The sequence below is a fragment of the Typopeltis vanoorti genome, chromosome 18 (assembly GCF_054136105.1).
Source record: "Typopeltis vanoorti isolate ZY-2024b chromosome 18, IOZ_Tvanoo_1.0, whole genome shotgun sequence".
NCBI lineage: Eukaryota > Metazoa > Arthropoda > Arachnida > Uropygi > Thelyphonidae > Typopeltis > Typopeltis vanoorti.
Window position 1 is genome coordinate 27,107,576 of NC_143566.1, and position 18,225 is coordinate 27,125,800.

Here is an 18,225-nt window from a genome sequence, read left to right on the forward strand (position 1 = left end):
GTTCATTGAACAATCACTTTCCTTTACACTTTCTCCACTGTATCACAATCACAACGGAAACCAGGAGACCAGACCTGTGCACAATAGTCCAAGTGAGGTCTTATCAAAGCATATCATTGTGAGTACATCAGTGGGCTTGGATGGTATGCCAGCTCGTGTGCTACAATAATGTGCAAGTGACTTTCACAGATATTATCCTCAACTGCCCAGTTTTGTATATGATCCCTTACTCATTTTTCCAAAACCTTAACACAAAGAAATACACACTGGTCTGTAGTTTGATGTCTGCATTCTGCCACCACCCTTGTGCAGTGACAAAGCTTTCACTCATTGGACACTTTCCCAGTAGTTTTTCATTCATTCAGGCTTTTATTGAAACATTCAGGTTAGTGGAGCTGTCAGTTCCTTCAAGCACGGTTTCTTAAAATGTGGTGAAATTCCATCCATTTTCACTACCTTATTGACTTCCAGAGTACTTAGTATTTGAAAGACATTCTCATTATGCATTTCTAAGCCTTCACTCCTTTCCATTCCTTCTAGAATAAAACTTTACTTTTCCATGATGAAATGTCTTGATCATTAAACATCTCCATTATATCATCTGCACTGGCCACTTTACCTCCTTTTCCATCTAATAGGGTCATTTATCCACAATCATTCTCCCTCCTACTGGTCATGTAATGAAAGAATTCCTTGGGATTTTCCTTGGACTGTTTATCCCTCAAGAATTTCAGAAATTCCATTCTATTACTACTGTGTGCTGCTTCCTATGCCCAATTTATACCGCTGTAGTTAAAATCTCCCATAATGATCACTCATTTCTTGCTCACCAAACTGATCTGTCTAAACATTTCTTGTTTGTTACCCTCTGTGCACTCTGATCTATACTAACACCTCACTAAATGTCTTGTCCTACTCACCTCACACCCTACACTTTTAAAACTATTAGTGGCATTTTCTTCCAGATTCTCCACTCTGAGAGGATCCATCTCATCACTTATAAGTAACACTCCACTACCCGATTTGCCTTTCATATTCTGCCAAAATATGCCATAGACTTTTACTTATATTCCTGTCAGAATATCTTCAGTTAGTCACATTTGACTGATTCCAGTAATCTTAAGATAGGGTTAGATGCCTGATACTCCTGTCATTTGTATAAAGAAACATCAGTGTTTTGTCACCATCTTAATCTCCTTCCATTTTTCATTCCTGTTCCTGTTTATTCCTATTTTATTCCCTCTGAACTCCACTTGACTCTGCAATATACCATCTTCTCCCATCTCCCAAGTGACTATCCATACAGTGACTATCCATATAAGAGACCACTGTTGTTATCATACATCCTGGTATCTCTAGTTTCCCTGCCCCAGCACTTGCCCTGAGAAGAGCAATATATCTAGATGTCTATGCCCTTCCATGTTCCAGTGCATACAGCTATTTTGTATCCACATATTCCCAGACTTCTTTCCATGCATCCTTATCATAATGCCATTCATTATTGCTATTCTTCTCAATTCTGCATTTTCATCTGGGTAGAACACTCATTATCTTCCCTCTCACACTTTTCCACTGCATAGTTCCAAACAATAACCTCATCACCCAATAAACACTATTTCTTAATTCATTAATTATTATGACATTCTTTGTTTTGTTTGTTGTTCCCACCCATGAAAGATTATTTGGAAACCTGTAGTTCATTTTGTACTGTGGGTGGACTAAGGATATTTTTTTCCCTATTTTTATCGAATTTATATATATATATATATATATATATATTGTCTAGAAACCCTGCTCTACAGACCAAACATAAAACTTTTTCAAGCCACTTTAGGCTGCTAATAAGTGGGGTAGTGATCCATCTCCCACCTAAAGACGATCACAAACATCCATACCCAAGGGGTATTCAAACTCACTGTCTGTTGGTTGTGGAGAGAGAGTAATCTAACCACTGGACCAACCAGGCTGGCTGAATTCTGTTCTATACAATCATGATTCATTGTCTCCATATATCATTCCTCCTTACAGATCTATTCATTCCTTGCTCACCTGCATTCTTTATTTTTTCTCTCTCTCTTTCCCTCCACCAGTTTTCTCTCTCCTTGCTCTTCCTTTATTATCTGCCTTCCTATCATCTTGCTTTCCCTTGCTCCCGTTTCTCTCCCTCAACTTATTTCAGTTTGTCTATTCTCTTTCCTTCTCTCATCCCCATAAGTTTGTCTCAGACTTCTTGTTCATCTTGCATCAGTCGGCCTTTGAAGTCTTTTAATCTCTTCTTTCCCATGATTCAACTCATATTTCATACTCTCCATTTCCTCTTTCTCTCAGTACCTCTGTCTTCCTCTTCAAACTCAAGATTCATTGACATTTGGCAGCATCCTACACATATTTCATATCTCCAATCACACTACTTAATATCGAGTCTGTTGTCGCCTGACACTCGTCATCCTCCACCTCGATCAAGCTACTCATAACTCTCTCACTCAGCTAGATGAGTGACCAAAATGGTGACAGGTTTATGGAATGCTCCCTAGATTATGGTTTGTGGGCTACAAAAATTTCTTTTGAAAATATAAGTTAGTAAAGAGGTTTATAAGATAGATGATGTAGAAGAAACTTTTCAGTACATGACAAGAAGGGAGAGAACAAGGGGTACCCTTGCCAATTACATATGGGTATAGTTAGCAGAGCTAAGGACTAGATTTTTTTTTTTTTTTTTTTTTTTTTTCTTGGAGAAAAGTGGTGAACAAGCAGAATGGGTTGCCACCACTTTTCTCCAAGCAAATTTTATAAAAAAAAATTTATAAAAAAATAAATAAAAAATACAAAAGAAATTTAATAAAAATAGAACAAAAAAATTTCATAGTCCACTCACAGTATTAATGTACTATAGGCTTACAACCTTTCATGAGTAGGAATCACATAAAAAAATATAGTATTATACAAACATGTTCGAATCCATTTTACTTTACAAATTAATGAGCTGGGCTAGAAATAAAACATTTGATCATAGACTGCAGATAGGATAGTTGTTTGTAAAATTTGGAGAATGAACAATTTCAGAATGATATCAGAAAATAGCTGGACATCAGTAATATTTAAGAAAGAATGATCAGAGTTAATCTATGTAATATGGTAGTGGCTAGATTTAGTCACTACAATATCGTTATTTTATAATTTATTATTTTGCTTCTTAATTGCTTTTTCTTTGATGTTATTCATCAATAAAGATTTTTATTTCAGAATTATTGATTTTGATTTCTGCTGATAATATTTTTGTGCTTAAATATTGATTCTCTGATTGCTCCATTACTTCTGGATCATCCTATATGTAGAAATATATATATATATTTCTTAGAAAGGACCTCCCACGACGAGTCTTTTGACTCCATGGAGGCCTGAATAATAATAATAATAATAATATATATATATATATATATAGGTGAAGTGATGCTGGTACAAATGCTTTAAAAGACCGAAATATAAAAGTGATTCATATTGGAAGTCTGATAAATAATAGAAAGAGAGAGTTCTCTGTTTGGGAGAATGTTTTAATCAGATCTATTCACAAATAAAATCTTCATTGTTAGACTGTCATATCTTATCTTTTGAGGGGCACACACATGCTAAAAGACTATTCACTGATATATTTGCAACTTAGATTTAATAGAAATATTATCTTATGCTTCACTGATGTCCAAACCAGACATCAGTGAAGTATTCCCAATACCATATAGAATATAATGGAGCAGGTTTGCACTCTCAGAAATTTAATAACATAAATTTTGTAATTTGAATTTATTAGGAGGGGGAAGTGGTTTTATTGGCACAGCATTATCAAAAGTACTTCGCAAAAATAATTATGATGTGGTCATAATTTCTCGACAGCCTGCAGCACAAGCAATAACTTGGGTAAGTTAGTATCATTAACTTGATTATATAATATTTTTAAAATTACATTTTTTTTAAATATTCAGAATTAGAGTAATGAAATACTTGTTAAAACATTTGAGTTTGCATTTTTTGTTAAAAGAATTTCTTAATTTTTTTGTGTGTGTATGTATTCTACTAAGTTATTTTAATAATATACATATTAAAATATGTATAGGCAAATTACACACTCACAGTAGATGTGCATCATATCAAAATCATTTAGTGTAACAAAAAAAACTCTAGAAAAGTCTTGACCTTAGTCCCATAGAGCCAATACTATTTTAAGCCTACTATTGCAAGCGATGAAAGTTCAAAACATTCACAATAGTGAAATCAATTTCCTAGCAAATGACTTCACAATCCACACCCTGAAATGTATACATTGATTAGCTGCTATAAACCATCAGCTCAAAATACAGCTGTTGGGTAATGTTGCACAAGGACTCCATACAATTTGTGTTTAGTATTGAAACTAGAAAATTAAAGAAAAAGGACAAAACTGGTCATGTTATACAGCAGTTTCATATTTAGCATTTTATAATTTCAATGAAAAAAAAAAAATCAGAATTTACCTTTGTATTTGACTTGCGTTGACAGAGAAACTAAATTAAATTCATTATCCCGAATCAACTTTTAATGTATGGATGATAACAGCAAAATTTTCTTAGCCATAACAAGTGGAAAGAGAAGGGGTCGTCATAGTAAACCAGCATGCAGTAGCATACAAAATCTTGATTGCTAGAATTTTACAAAGGTTCTTTGGGGGAAGAAATGTTTTTTTTTTTTTTCCTTTTTTTTTTTTTGTGTGTGTGTGTGTGTGGGGGGGGAGGTTTGGTTTTGTAACTACATGTGTCCAAAAGCTAAGGATGAACTACATTGTTATTTATATTGTTTGCCAGCCTTGCTGGCTGAGTGGTTAGCGTGTCCGCTCTCCAGTCAAGAGACTGCGGATTCGAATCCTGCCGTGGGCATGGATGTTTGTGATGATCTTTGGAAATACTAATGGTGGTGGTCGGCGGTAGATCGCTTTGGTGCAGTTGCGGTCAGTTGGTGGATTGTGAGTGGTGGAAGCAGAGTTGTAGAGTAGATGCCCTCCCTCAATGAGTCTTTGGATTTCTTGGAGGTGGCAAATAATAATAATAATAATATGGGCACTCCATGTAGTCAAAAGACTCATCCGCGAGACCCACTCTGTCCATTAACACAATACCTGTCATACATCTCCTTAAACCTATTCATTGTTTGGGTGCTCATAACCATCTCTCTCTCTGGCAGTCCATTCCTCAGTCTTCATGTAAAGAACCTAGTCTGCATACTAACCACATTCTTAGACAGCTTCCAAATGTGATGCCCTTGTTTCCCACTACTCCCCTTGTATTGAAAAATTTCTTTAGTGTCATTCTAATAGAATACTTTTTAGTAACTAATATAAGTTTCTATCATATCCCCTCTCCTTCACCTGTCAACTAAACTCTGCAACCTACACACCCTCACTCTCTCTCTCTTCATAGGAAATATTCTGCAGACCTGTCATCTGCATAATCACTTGTCTTGGAATCCTCCCCACCACCACCTAATCCCCAAGAAAGCAGGTAAGCGGATCTGTGCACAGTAGTCAACATGTAGCCTAATTATCTTATAAAGAAGAAGAATAGCTTCCTTATCTTTACCTCTCGGTGTACTCTTCAGCATCCAAGTAATCTTCTGAGGTGCGAACTCTTGCAACATGTCCTCTGAATTTCAAATCCCTCCTCTATCCACCATCACCCCTCCCCCAGATCCCTAGCCTCATAAATTTCCTTGAAACTGGTACCATCAATATGTTACCAAATGTGTAATCTTTTCATTCCAAAGTGCATTACCTTACATTTTACAACATTGAATTGAACAGCCATTGTCCTTTGCTCATATTGCCAATTTATTTAAATCATCTTGTAAGATATCAACATCACCTTTATCAACTATAGCCCTCCCTAGTTTTGTATCAGCAAACAACTGAAGTTCTCCCCTTCAAATCTTGGTATATCATTAATATACAAATTGAAGAGTAGTAGTCCTAATACAGAGCTCTGGGGCAGTCCACGAGTCACCCTCATTCACCTTGATTCCACTCCTCCATACACCACCCTCTGATGTCTATCAGTCACTTCATTATCCATTCCACCAGCCTCATATCCATTTCCATTTGCTCCAACTTATGTAATAGTTTTCCATGCAGTATTATGTCATATTCCTTTGCAAAGTTCACCAGTTCCTTTATCCAGTTCTGCTATCACCTTATAAAATGTGAATAAATTACTGAGGCAGGACCATCTTTTTACAAAGCCATGCTGTCCCCTATAAAGTATCGTATTCCTATCCACTTATTCCTGAATTTTACTTTTAAAAAAAATTTTCCAATACGTTAACCATCACTCCAGAGATACTAATTGGTCTGTAATTTGCTACTTCTGTCTTGGAGCCACCTTTATGTAATGGAACTAACTTGTTCCCACTTCCTAGGAACATTGCCAGAGGTGAGACTTAAATTAAACAGCTTAAAAAATTAAACCAGTATATACATATAAATAGATTATATAATCAAATGTGATTGTATAAATTATTTTTAAAATTAAAATCATTTTTAAAAACTTGAAAATGCATGCAATTCATCTGAGTGCCAGTGTACATGGCTCAGCAAGTGTAGTAAAAAAAATTCATTTCTTTCTTGAGCAAAGCGTGAGCACTCCACAAGAACATGAGAAATGTGCAAGATGAGTGTGACATAAGTGGCGCATAGCCTAACAAGAACATCTTCCTATCTTCTGTTTCTCTGTACATAGTGTGTGTTTAATGTATTCATTGCTGAGAGTGAATGGTTTGTGGTGCAAGGTGAGAATGGAGAAAATGTTTGTCGCGAATGCAAGAAATGTGAGTCATGTTGGGAGTGGATAGTGAAGTGGCATATATTAAGGATATGGGATTGTCAGAGTGTTGTGGAGAATATAGAGAAGTGAATGATAGTGCACAAATATGAATGAGAGTTTGAAGAAAGTGGTCGAAAGTTAAAAGATAAAATGTGGATGATGAGATGCTAGCACAGAAATAAATTGCATGCTAACGTGGACTCCTTCACAGCACAAAATGTGAGCTCAAGCAACTGGAAAAACAATTGGAGTTTGGCACAGAAGGACAAAGAATGAAACAAAGAGTGAATTGGAAAAGCATAAAAGTACAAGAAACTGGGAGAAAAGAGATGGTATTATATGGGGATTCAATGATAAGCAGGCCTGGCTGGTGGTGTGTGCGAAGTGTGCAATATACACAGGTGCCGCAGAAGAAAAGGTACCTAAAAGATGTCAAAAAATATGAGATAAGAGTTTAAACGAACAACGAATGGTACATATAATTATTAATATACATCGTCTTCCGTTCGGGCCTCTTCGGATCTTCCCGGAAATGAACAAATAAATTCTGAAATTGTATCCTGGACCCGATTATATTACTGTAATTTTTTATTAAAATTTACGAAAATATATCTAAAATAGTTCTTTATTTTTTGATGTATCATAAATCAACTTATGATTAATTGTTGAGTTCCGTGTAAAAAAAAATGTGTATAAGCAGGACTAATAATCCATAGGTAACATTATACTGTAAAGCAGTTTTCATTTGTTTTTCATTTCCTGTTCGTTTTATTCACACTTTATTCAAAAAAAACTTTTTTGGAAAGGCTTTGAACATTAATCGCACACACAAGAAAAATACTAGGGGCTGATAAGAAGTATACTTAATGAGAAAGTGATGAAAGCATGTTTTCCAGGTGAAAAGATAAAGAATATTAGTGAAGCTTCAAGTTTGCAGAAGAAAGAAGCAAATGAATTAATTGTTTTGGCAGGCACAAATGATTTGAAAGTTGAGAAATATGCAATGAGAGAAGATATAAAAGTGTTATTAGAAGAAGCCACAATGAAGAGTCAGAAAGCAGAGATTGCGAGTCTGCTGCCTTGGTATTGTTAGATCTTGAATGGGGACTCTTTCGACAAAAAAAATGTCATTCATTCAAGATTTAACAAGAAACACAATTCTGAGCTAGAAATACTTGTACTATTAGTTAAGAAAGCAAAATATAAAAGAAAACCTGTTACAATTACCTTAGAAAGAAGTAAATTTGAGGAGAAAATTGTATGTCTAAGTAGAATTATATTGTTAAAGTTATTGATGTTAAAATTATACTCTGTGTAAGAATGTAAATCTAAGTGCAAACAAAGGTTCAAAGGTTATTAGCTTGCTGCCTACGGTGATGTAACCCCCCGCAACGGAAGCGTTTGTTGAAGGCGAGCTGAACTCGCGTTCGGCGAAATGAGCGCTCTTCAAGGAGCAGAAGTGTGATGCAATCGCGTAGGGGAAAATCGGAGAGCAATGAGAGATCCTCCAATACGAAAAGAGGCCGCTACAAAGAAGAATAAAAAGCGAGTTCACTCGGGTTTGAACCACCTGTTTTTTCTGTTCCTGTTTTCTCGTGTGGTCAAGCAGAGTACTGAACAATCAACAGCGCCAGAAGTAATTTCCTTCCCGGTTGTTATCTGAAGGAGTCGGGCATGCTATACGTGAGCTGACAGCAGACACTAAGAAAAAGTTCCCCAAAAGGATGGCAGAGATGATGATATCGATCCGGTAGACAAGCATTTGTGCAGCAAAGTGCAAGGGATGGCGATTTGCGTCGATCAGCATAACCTCTACATGGACACGACTCGATAAAGCAGAAAGACATCTGACTACAAAGGAAGGACGAAAGAAGTGCGATATCCTCTCTGAACACTGGTAATGTACAGTAAATTCCTCATTCTTGTAACAATTAGTATTGGGGCAAAGAGAGAAGAACAGATTTCTAATTGAGAAGAAAGAGAACTTTTAAGTGACTTTTGTGCTCAGTAACGTGTTAATCATATTGGACTAGTAGTCTGAAAGTATGCAACTTAGTTGAATGTGAATTGATCTTTGTTAGCAAGTTTTACTTAGAATTTTGAACTAGTGTTTTATGATGAATGTGTACTTATTTAAACTAGAGATGTAAATAGAGTATTTGATAATTAGAATGTTCCCTATTGCTTAGCTAGTGAATTAGAATTTTGATATGACATACCTTTGATGTGTGGAAGTTTATTGTATGTAATTTGATAATTAATAAACATATTTTTTCTATGTAAGTCTGAGTTTGTCTTAGCATGAGACTGATTTTACCACTCACTAAAGTTCAAACCTGTGAATAAGGAGAAATTAAAGAAAGTTATAGGCCATGACTGCAATGTTGAAGTTTCTATAGGCACTTAATACTTTAACAAGATTAGGTATTACTTGAACTCTGGGAAGGTTTCATTGTACAAGAATTCTTCTGTACTAGGACTCAGGCTGGCGCAGCTATGTCAAACAAATTTTGTCAGAGTTCCGAAAGAAGTGGCCCCAGAGAGATAGGTTAGAGATTTCAGGCTTAGTAGGTATGACAGGGATTTAGGATAGAGAAATAACAGAAAAGTGACACCATAACAATGGCACAGAGTAAAAATTTAACAATGGCGCAGCAGCCGGCAGGATGTGTTTGGTCCATAAAATTAAGGAATTTGGTCATTCACAGTGAGTTGGTCTTAGTCTCATGCACAGCAATCAGGAAAATTTTGGAAGGGAACTTTGAAAATTGAACTTTGTAAGATAGTGTAAGCTAAAAGTACAGGTATGTCTCTTCCGTTGAGCTCCGAGTTAAACAATTCAGCTTCTGATTCAGAATTCTTTAAGACCATAAACCCTCAACAGATTTTTCCTCAGTTCTCTGGAGAAGACACAGACGATGTGAGATCTTTCTTTGAGTATATAGAAGAGCTTAGAAAGATTGGGCGATGGAGTGACTTCCAGCTGCTTATCCTGTTCCGCAGTAAGCTAGTTGGAAGAGCGAAAAGCTTCTTTTACTCTTCGGCAATCCTAAAAGAAACTTTGGATTACCAGAGGTTTAAGGAAATTCTAATTTCCCAATTTTCTAGGGCGAAAAACGCAGGACCTGACCTCTGGAAACTTCAAAGGATGGTACAAAAAGAGAAGGAAAGCGTCTCTGATTTTCATAACAGGTTGCTTACCCTTGCTAGTGCTATGAGTGTGGCCGATGAGGAAAAACATCACTTTGATTGGGCTGTTTTTCAACACTTCAGAATTGGCTTAAGGCAGGAACTGAGGGAAACAGCTTTTGGGAAAGGGGTAAATTGTTTGAAGAGTTGTTACGAAACATTAAAGAAAGAGAACAGCTGCTTGGGGATATTTGTCCCGCAGCTGCAGTAGGACCAGTTAATGTGATCAAAGAAAGTAGAGATACTGGTGGGGATCCCAATCCTATAAAACAGGGATTGAAAGGAAGGAAAAACAAAAAGTACAGAGAGGTAATGAAGGAAACAAAACTGAGTCAGTTTGTAGTGTTGTGGTTGGTGCCTGTGCTTTTAGTGAGGTTCACTCCCTAGTCAGGAAGGAGGTGGAGAGGCTGCAACAACCAGTTATAGAGCAGCTTGACTCGGTCATGAGTCAATTGATGTTAGGTCCTCCCAAGGATTGGGAGACTCTTTCCTTTCCAGAAGATGAAATAACTAGTATGATTCATAGAGAAGTTGAGAGATTGAAACAACCAGTGCTGGAGAGAATGAATTCCCTAATGCAGAAATTGATAGAACTGTCTGCCAAGTGTCAGACGAGCTCTCCTTTGTCCTCGGACGGAGGTGATAAAAGGGCTTTTCGCAGAGAAGTTCCTAGGTAATGTTAATTGTAACAAATTAGGACATTTTGCCTGAGACTGTTTTACTACAACTAGAAACTCGAGAGGAAGGTATCAATCAGAAACAACGTCACACATTTGTGCTAGATCATTTGATAAAAGGGGGCAACAGGGCAAAAGACACTTCCCTGGAATGGCAGTAATTGCAAAAATCTGCGGAGGGGATCTCAAGGCACTCACTGACACCGGTTCCCAAGCTTCCATAATCTCTGAGAGTTATCTCAAGGAACTGGAGCCCTCTGTAAGTGGAAGAATTAAATGGCTGAGAAAACCCATCGGACTTTTAGGGATATCCCCCTCCACAACTCATGCCACTAAATTTAAGACTGAGAGTGGGACTGCCGGAGTTTGGCTTATATGCATGGCATAACTTCTTGGTTCTACCCAAGAACTCGCTCTCTCAAATCGGGTTGATTCTGGGGGAGGATTTTCTGAAAAAATATGATTTCTCGTGCGACTATTCTAGAGAAGAAATTCGTTTCCATGGGAGAAGGAATATCGCTGTGACAAAATCAAAACTATCGAGACCAAGGAAGGAGAGACGTCCCTCTGAACAACAAGCATGACTGCAATAGGCCATGACGGCAATGTTGAAGTTTCTATAGGCACTTAATACTTGAACAAGATTAGGTATTACTTGAACTCTGGGAAGGTTTCTTTGTACAAGAATTCTTCTATACTAGAACTCTGGCTGGCGCAGCTATATCAAACAAATTTTGTCAGAGTTCCGAAAGGAGAAGTGGCCCCAGAGAGATAGGTTAGAGATTTCAGGCTTAGTAGGTACGATAGGGATTTAGGATAGATAAATAACAGAAAAGTGACACCATAACAATGGCACAGAGTAAATATTTAACAGTATGATAGGATAGAAATGAGAAGGATCAATAAAAACATTATGCAAGAGGAATATATAGATGTGTAGAGTAAATTTAATATATGTAAGGAACTGTATATACCTGATGGACTGCACTTAACTGGTTTTGGAGTTAGGTGCTTGAATAAATAATTGTTCAGTGAGAGTTTGGAAGTGGAACAACTAGAGATATTGGGGGGAGGAGGGAAAGCAATCAGGCATGAATATAGCCACCCCTAGGATAGATAACTATGAGTGCAGGAATGATTAGGAACAGCTAATTCTGAAGATGAATTGGAGGTACTCAGTACATTGAAAAAAAAATATCAATGTGAATTCAGTAGTGGGCTTGGATGGTATGTCAGCTCATGTGCTACAAGAATATGCAGGTGGTCTGGCCAACTTTGCCAGAAGCATGCATAACATATTGTATGCTAATTTATATCTTTATTACTGTCTGCTGTAACCTTTAGCTTGGTACAGTATGATGTTTGCTGTGCTTGCACCAATCAACACTAACCAACCACACACATGGATTTAAAGTAAATTAAAATTTACATAAATTACCAAAGCATCTCGATGTTCACTGGGCAACTACAGATGCCGTATGGTCACTCCGATGCTCGATGATGTTCCACACCAGGCCTCGCCATGTAGTCCTGTTGTTTGCTTTTCTGGCAGTCTCAACTCTCTTAAGATCAGTCACTCCACACACGCCATCCATCCATCTCATTGATGGTCTACCCCTGCCTCTTTTTCCAGGAACGTTACCTTCTATTACTGTTCTGAGAAGTCCTCCTTCCATTCTTTCTATGTGTCCAAAATATTTTAACTTTCTTCTGTCAATATCCTTAAGGAGCCTTAAAGTTCTACTAATCTTTTCTAACACCCATTCATTTGTATGCCTTTCAGTATATGATATCCTCAACAGTCTTCTGTAACACCACATCTCAAAAGCAGATATCCATTTCTTTTCTTATCTGACTTCTTTAGATTCCAAGTCTCGCATCCATAAGTCGCTGTTGGTAAAACAACTGCATCAAAAATTCTCAACTTTGTTCCCATGGAGATGGATCCATCCTTCCAGATTTTAGACAGGTCTTTGACTGTTGTTTTAGCCATTCCTAACCTTTTTCTGACATCTTCTGAACAGCAATTCTTCACATTAATAATGGATCCCAGGTACTCACACTTGCTGACTTCCTCAATTCTTTCTCCATTAAGATGCACTTGTTTCTCAGGAGCTTCTCTGTTTGTTTTTCCTTTGAGAATCATGATCTTTGTCTTGCTAGAATTGAGTTGAAGTCCTCTGTTATTACTGATCTTGTTAACTTTGTCAAGAATTGGTCCTAGTTCTTCCATGTCATTACAAAGGAGTACTGTATCATCAGCGTACTTCAGATTACTAATCAATCTACCTCCTATCGTAATTCCTGTCCTGAGCTCATCCAATGCTTCACGCATGATGTCCTCTGCATATATACTAAACAAGTGAGGAGAAAGTAAACATCCTTGTTTAACTTTTTCCAACTTGAAGCCAGTCAGTCAATCCAACACCTGTTCTTACTATGGCTTCTTGCTCCTTATACAAGTTGGCTGTCAACCTGATAGTGTGTTGAGGAAAACCCATTCTTTTCATTACTTCCCACAGTTTCACATGCTTAACACAATCAAAAGCTGTGTTGATTATATTAAGAAATGATTCAGTTCACAGCCATTTAAAAAAAAAATTTAATTTTTAATTAAAAAAAACTTTAGTTTTCATGCATTATTACAAGTAGTATAAAGTCTTAATCACCTAATTAATTGAAATAAATTATATAATGACTATGTTATTTTGAGGAAAGACTAATCTGAGTTGTATTTTATATTAATTGTTTTAAGAAATCTAATTTAATACATATGATTTTTTTTTTTATTGTATCATGTTTAGTTAGTTTTTGGGAAAAAAAAAGGTCCAAACTCTTCTAGTAAAAGGTGGCACCCTTATATACATGTGTGATACATATGAATGTTATAAAGCTTATCACAGTATGATAAGCCAGTGAATAAATTACAAGAAAAGGAGAAAAATATTATCATACCATAATTACCTTTCCAACTATCATCAACATCAGCAATCATCAGTTAGTTTCCACCATTCAAGTTAGTAAAAACCATAAGTATTTGTGAGAAGGTTCTAATTACAATAAAAATTTAAAAAATAAGATGGAAAGCTCTAATCTGATGAGAAATAGAATACCTATTATGTAAATTTTTTTTTGAGCAAGCTTTTTCAGCTAGGTTTCTTGGTTAAACATTTTGCATGATTCAATAATTTTGTATGATTATGTTCTTGCATATTGCAAGAACATAATCATACAAAATTATTGAATGATTGGAATGCATTACCTGAAAATGTGCTGTTTGCAGAGAATATAAATGCATTTAAGGCACAGTATGATAAGCTGTGTGTATGATTGGGGGGGGGGGGGGGGGGGCTTCCATGATGTGTCTTTGACTACATGGAGGTCTTTGGATAATTATAATAATAAATCAGAGCAGAATATTGGAAATATATCAAAATAAGATGACTGAAATACGAAGTTGATTACATGATGTTAAAATGCACTTAAAGCACTTTAAACGATATAATAAATTATTATAGTATTCTTATTCATTCAAAAATTATTATCATTATTATTATTTTAAAACCACCTAGATATCTAATGTCGTATTATATTGGCGGCATTTTGCTAGAAGAAACTGATCAGACTAGGGATCTCGGAATTTTACTAGACAGGAACTTGAAGTTAAACTTCATATAGAAAGAATGCAAATACAACACAGAGGATAATTGCAATACAGAAATGAACCTTGACATGTAAAGATAAGAAAGTCATTTTGCCTCTTTACAAGGCCTTTATAAGATCTCATTTAGATTATTGTGTGCAGGTCTGCTCACAATAAGTCTAAACTCTTTTATCTGGTTTCCTTGATGATTCTGATATAGTGGAGAGAGTGCAAAGGAAATGTGTTAAAAATGATATGAGGATTGTGGAATGCAGTCATACCTCGGTTAATGTTACCTCTGGTAACGAAGCCTCGATATAACAAAGTCTGCAATTTCAAGCCCCATTTTACGTAAAAATATTAAAATTTTAAGGTCAGCGCCCAGCAATCATCCGATTGGCGAACGAAGGCGACTTGTCATATACTCCCAAGCTGTGTGTGTGTGTGTGTGTGTGTGTGTGTCTTTTAACAGTTTCACACGTCATCCACACGTAATTTAGTTGTTGCTTACACTTTGTAGGGTGTGTTTCAGTGTGGAGCATTGCAATAAATGACGTATGTTCTCTGATTGCATTATTGTAGAGTTTGTAAATATTAATATTTAGTTAAAATGTCAAAATCCCAGAAATGAAAAGCAATTTCTTTAGAAACTAAATTAAATTTCGTACAACATGTTGAAAGGGGTGAAAGAAAATCCGATGTGGCACATTCTTTAGGATTAGCGCAGCCAACTTTAACAACCATACTTAGTCAGTCAAAAAAAAAATAAAACGGTCTGCTCAGAATTGTACAGATGTTACAGAAACAAAATTAACTCGCTTAAGGAGTCCAATTTTAGAACATATGGAGAAAATGTTAAGTTTGTGGATAAATGATATGTCAGAATGTCATATGCCTTTAACTCAAATGGTGATTTAAGAAAAGGCATTATTTTTGTTTAATCACTTTAAAGCAGTTTGTTCTAGAAATGGCTACCATCAAAAAGCTTCATATCTATTGAAGAAAAATCAGCAGCTGGGTTCAAAGCAGCCAAAGATTGTTTAACATTACTCTTTGGATCAAATGCTTCTTGCAATTTTAAATTAAAATTGTTACTAGTTTTAGAAAAACTAGTTCAGAAAATCTGAGGGCATTAAAAGGTAAAAAAACAAACAAACAAACTTACCTGTAATATGGAAAGCTAATAGAAATGTGTGGATTACCAAGGAGTTATTTATTGATTAGTTTGTTAACCATTTTTGTCCAGAAGTGAAACGGTATTGCCAAAGAAATAATTTTGAAGAAAAAGCTCTTTTGTTGTTGGACAACGCTCCAGGACATCCTACTGATCTTAATAGTATGTTAGATACATGCATTCCTGTCAAAGTTGTCTTTCTTCCAGCAAAACAACTTCCCTGATTCAACCGATGGATCAGGGAGTAATAGCAACATTTAAAGCTTATTATCTGCATGGTACATTAAGCAATTTAATTGAACTAGAAGATAAAGAGCAAATGTCATTTAAAACTTTTAGGAAAAATTACACCATTAAAGATGCAATTGAATAGCAACATTTGAAGCTTATTATCTGTGTGGTACATTAAGCAATTTAATTGAACTAGAAGATAAAGAGCAAATGTCAATTAAAACGTTTTGGAAAAACTACACCATTAAAGATGCAAAGCATTTCAGAGTGATTTTTTGGAAAGAAATCACTCGGAAATGCTTAAATGGAGTTTGGCTTCAATAGGTTTCGAAAACGTCGACGAGGAGGATGTTAGAAATTTATTAAATGCAAAAGATGATGGCTGTTCAGTGGAAGATTTAGAAAAACTTGTTAGCAATGAAGTGAAAGAAAATGAAGACAAATTTAAAGAAGTTCCTACCAAAAAAGTGTTAGCAATCAAAGATTTAAAAAGGTGCTTCAGTGACATTGAAAACGTTTTAAATTTTTTCAGTGAAAATGATCCTGATTTTGGAAGAAGTGTTATTGTTAGGTGATCAATGTTAAATGTAATGAATCCGTATAGGCAATTATTAAATGAAAGAGAAAAAAGCATAAACAATCAACTTTAGATTCGTATTTTAAAATGTCATGATTTTATCATTGTTAGTATGTAATATTGACTTTTTATTTAATAAAGCTTTTCTTTTTTTCAAAAAAAAGTCTTTCATTTTCTTTACTTACAAACGTATCCCTGTTATGACCATAGTATTTTTACCTCTGAGATTGAAGTTTCGCTTAACAAAGTAATTTCGTGGAATGCATTCTCTTCATTAATCAAGGTATGATTGTACTGATTATGAAGACAAATTGAAAATTTGTAGATTGCAGACTCAAGCAAACAGGAGAAAGAAGTGATATTGAGTGATATATCAGCAAACTTTAGATGGTTGGTTCTTCTTTCTCCTACCATCGCTCTGATATCACAGTTCTCCAGGGCTTCATTTACAATGCATTCAAGGAAGCAGTTAAATAACATTGAGGAATTATAGCACACTCTTTCCAATTGGAAGGGTGTGCTATAATTCTCCTGGATTTCAACCATCATTTCAGAAGATGAGTACAGAAATTCAATCAGCTATATTATTTTGTTATTTATTCTCTAATGTAGAATTTTCCAAAGGGCATCATGCCAAATAGAATCAGAGGCTTTCTGTAGGTCAATAAAATTATGGCACTTTATTATTATTATTATTATTATTATTATTATTAAGAGAGACCTCTAGGGAGGCCGAGACTCACCGAGGGAGGCCACATACTACACACTCCAGCTATCATGCTTATTCTTGAATTCATTCACACTGCTTGCACTCACAACATCCAAAGGTAATCCATTCTAATCATGCACCACCCTCTGAGACAATAATCTAGCCCTCACACCCTTCTTGGCAGCCTTCATTCTCAGCTTCCAAGGATGCCCTCTTGTCCTTTCCCCACCCTCCATAAAGTGAAAAATTCCATCAATTGAAATCCTGTATGACCCTTTTAGAAATTTGTAAGTCTCAATTCAATCATATCACCCCTCTTTTTCCTGTTTGCTAGTGTCTGCAGTCTACAAATTCTCAATCTGTCTTCATGATCAGTATTGCCTAATCCTGATATCATTTTTAACACTCTCCTTTGTACTCTCTCCAATATATCAGAATCACAGCGGAGACTAGGAGACCAGACCTGCGCACAATAGTCCAAGTGAGGTCTTATCAAGGCCTTGTAAAGAGGCAAAATAACATCTTTATCTTTACATGTGAACGTTCGTTTCAGCATTGCAGTTATCTTTTGATTTGTATTTGCAATCTTTGCTGCATGGCCCCTGAACTTCAACTTCCTATCTATTAACACTCCAAGATCCCTAGCCTCATCAATTTCTTCTAGCCTAATCCCACCAATATAATACGACATTGGATATCTAATCATGCTGAAGTGGACTTTAAATGACTTTACATTTACTGACATTGAACTGACACCCATTTTCCCATGCCCACAATTCCAGCCTATTCAAATCATCAGCAAATAGCTGTATGTCGCTTGTCAAATCCTTCCCAATATCATTAATGTACAGATTGAATAACAGTGGACCAAGCACTGATTCTTGTGGTACATCACTTGTTACATTAAACCTTGCAGACTCTTATCCCCCATATACCACTTTCTGATATCTGTCAGTCAGCCATCCTCTTATTCATGCTAATATTCTATAACCCAAACCCATTTTCTCGAATTTATGCAACAGTCTACCATGCTGTATTCTGTCAAAAGCCTTAGCAAAATCCAAAAGTATCATGGTGTATCCATTCCCCTTGTCTAGTTCAATAGTAACGTTGTTATAGAATGTGAGCAAGTTGCTAAAACATGACCTTCCCTTAGTAAACCCATATTGTTCATTGCAAAGTAGAG

General features: G+C 35.9%; 1 protein-coding gene across 1 annotated transcript in view; it reads left to right on the plus strand.

Moving 5' to 3' along the window:
• LOC150096564 (epimerase family protein SDR39U1) overlaps positions 1-18,225 on the plus strand; it is a 73,959-nt gene that overhangs the window by 19,969 nt on the left and 35,765 nt on the right. Inside the window, exon 2 of the mRNA XM_090408369.1 lies at positions 3,806-3,912. Within this exon, the coding sequence (XP_090264495.1) occupies positions 3,806-3,912 (107 nt within the window). The remainder of the gene's footprint in view (positions 1-3,805; positions 3,913-18,225) is intronic.